Below are 2,666 nucleotides of genomic sequence, written 5' to 3'. Positions count from 1 at the left end.
GACTTTGTCCCTGGTCTCCAGGGCCTGTAGTCCAACTTCCTGATCAAAGTAGGTCTAGTTAGATCGGATTGCTAGAGTCTTGAACGCTTCCAAGGGTGAAGATYTCTCACCTCGTTCCAGTATTTGACCACCCTCATGGTTAAAAAGAAAAAAGAAAAAAAYCCAACCCCCTCCCCACAAAACAGCTTGCATCTAATCAGAATTTCCCATTCCAGCTTGTGTTTGTTGCCTCCCATCCTATCACAGTACACCTGTGAGAAGAGGCCATAGGATTAGAAAATTATAGCAAGAACGTCAAGCCCCAAACTTGTCTTTGTGTCTTAGAGTTGTAGAGAAAGTAATGAAGAAAGATATTTCTAACACTTCATAATAGCCCTGTCCTGGTGTTACAATAGCACTGGTTAGTGACAGTCAYGAAAAGATTGACCTCTGGATTCGTTGCAAGAACTTGTTTTGGATTTCTGCCCTGMCTGCCAAAATGTTTTCCAATGTGCAACTGTGTGAAATAATCTAGTTTCAAAGTTATCACAGTTTTCAATAACATATGCATATTAAGTTTCCTCCCTGTATGTCATTTCACCAGCAATTTCTTTATTAGATGAGCGTAAGCTACAAATATRTAATTCTAATCTACACAAAAGATGGTAGGCATATCCAGGTTTAATTACCAGATGTGTTTTCACTTTTGTTTCTCGTCTGCTGTTTAATCATTTGCAGTCACGGCAACAGGAATTGTATAATAAGACGAGATAAAGCCGTGGAAGAATTCTCTCGTCCTCTGAGTTAGTGGAGTATCGACCACTGAAGAATATGCCAGACAGAAAGCAATTCTTCAGTGCTTGGAAAAAGCATTATAATATTTTGTCTGTACCATTCTATACCATAATAATGATTGTGGTAGAAGAAATAATGGAGACTGAGTTTAAATGTCCTCAGCGGGCAGGATTAAAGCTTTACTATGTTGCGTCCTATTTTGTGTTTCCAGCTGTAATTATATTTTTCCTGAGYTTGATCTTCCAGCCTTCCTTCATCCCTTGTGCTCGCTGCACGAAGAAATACTCAGTTTCACAGGTAATTGATCTAATTTTCAGAGCACTTTTACCTGCTGTACTTTGGTGTGTGATCCTGCTGTTGGATGGAAGATACATTGACTGTGTGATTCCAGTAAATGAAGGAAACAGCACTCAAAAGACAAGACAGAACACAACAACAGAATCACCGACTGATACCTACATACTCTCCCAGGTATGAGCCCTAGGAATCTAGGATTTTAGGTGCTTTACTTTTCACCTTTTTCTCTCTGTGTGAAGACTCTGGGATCTGTCACTATGGGAACCATTTTATCTGTTCTCTGTTTATCTGTTATTTTTTCAGGTTTGGGGGCTGTTTGTTCTTACTATTCTTGTTGTTGGTTATGGCCTGTACACTGTATACCCATTTTGGTTCTGCTGTAATGATGAAGAAAGACATAGGAGAAAGCAGCTGGAGCTCCTATTAGAGGAAAGAACACAGGAATATATTACAGAAAGCACGACAGACACTGCAGAGCAGATAATTAAGCAGCACCTGGAGCCTACAATCAAGCCTCTCCTTACAGAAGTTTTTAAAAAAACAGATTTTAAAAAACTGTTGGAAAATGCAGGGAAGACTGTGAAGTGTATTACTAAAAAGTTGYGGAACGATGAAGGGCAAGAGTTGGCTGTTCTCCATTCTCCAGCCTCAAATGTGGTGCCACCATCCAGCACTGATGTGCACCACAGCAAAACTGTCCTGTCCTCTGAGAGCAGCAGCTGCATCCATTAACTCACAGCTATGAAGCAGCACCTAGGGGATCTCAACCTCTCAGGCTTTGCCTTTGCCTGAAGCACAGAATGAGGAAGAAATATCTTCAGGTCTCAAAGAGGAGGAGAGTTCCTGAAAATGGTGCAGATCCACATTGTCTGCATTTGCAAGGAAGTCCAAATTATTAAGCATCTTACGGCAACATAACTTTCTGAGYTTCACAAGCATCAGCATCTACATCMCCATTAAAGGGAGATCACAAACTAAGAGGGATTTGAACCTGCKGCCCCATTTTATTGTGCTTTTCAAGCCAAGCGGATCTCAGCTCCCTTCAGCGCATACCAGGAATTTGGGGTCTTTTGCTCTGTTCTTTCAATGTCCTCAGCGGGCAGGATTAAAGCTTTGTTACATTGTGTCCTATWTTTKGTTTCCAGCWGTAATTATATTTTTCCTGAGCTTGATCTTCCAGCCTTCCTTCATCCCCTGTTCTTGCTGCATGAAGAAAGACACAGGAACAGGGTAGGGCCAGGGAACTGGGAAAGGCACTTGGCATTGGAGTTCTTGTACCAGGGTGGAAGTGTTCAGACTGTTTATGAGGGGTCCTGGAAGCTCGACAGGCTGGAGGGGAAGGGTCCCAGTTGGCCCTGGGGAGGCCCGGAGGCCAGTTAGGCTGTTCCCAAYGGGATGGGGAGCCGGGAGCCAAGTGTGGTAAAASAGCTGTCAGGGCAGGGACCTGCCCAAGCTTCAAATRGAGCCCCTGGGCAGCAGGTGCGTTTGGGGCTCCGAAACAAGGTTGGTCAGGGCCATTAAGGCATATTAGTGTGCTCAGGCCAACTCGGGTGGACATCAATGATAGGCTCACTGAGCAGGCTACTATTGCAGCA

General features: G+C 43.5%; 1 protein-coding gene across 1 annotated transcript; it reads left to right on the top strand.

Annotated features, from left to right (window-relative positions):
• The first annotated feature begins 765 nt into the window (after nt 1-765).
• LOC112961840 lies at nt 766-2,196 on the top strand. Its single transcript, XM_026057432.1, has 2 exons — nt 766-1,245; nt 1,375-2,196. Exons 1-2 carry the CDS (start codon nt 811-813, stop codon nt 1,801-1,803), a joined length of 864 nt encoding a protein of 287 aa, XP_025913217.1. The 5' UTR covers nt 766-810; the 3' UTR covers nt 1,804-2,196.
• Nucleotides 2,197-2,666: the final 470 nt, after the last annotated feature.

Source organism: Apteryx rowi, unplaced genomic scaffold (genome assembly GCF_003343035.1).
Source record: "Apteryx rowi isolate R43461 unplaced genomic scaffold, aptRow1 scaffold_1392, whole genome shotgun sequence".
Lineage (NCBI taxonomy): Eukaryota > Metazoa > Chordata > Aves > Apterygiformes > Apterygidae > Apteryx > Apteryx rowi.
The sequence above is the reverse complement of the archived record's forward strand: the minus strand, read 5'-3'. Positions and strand labels throughout refer to the sequence as shown.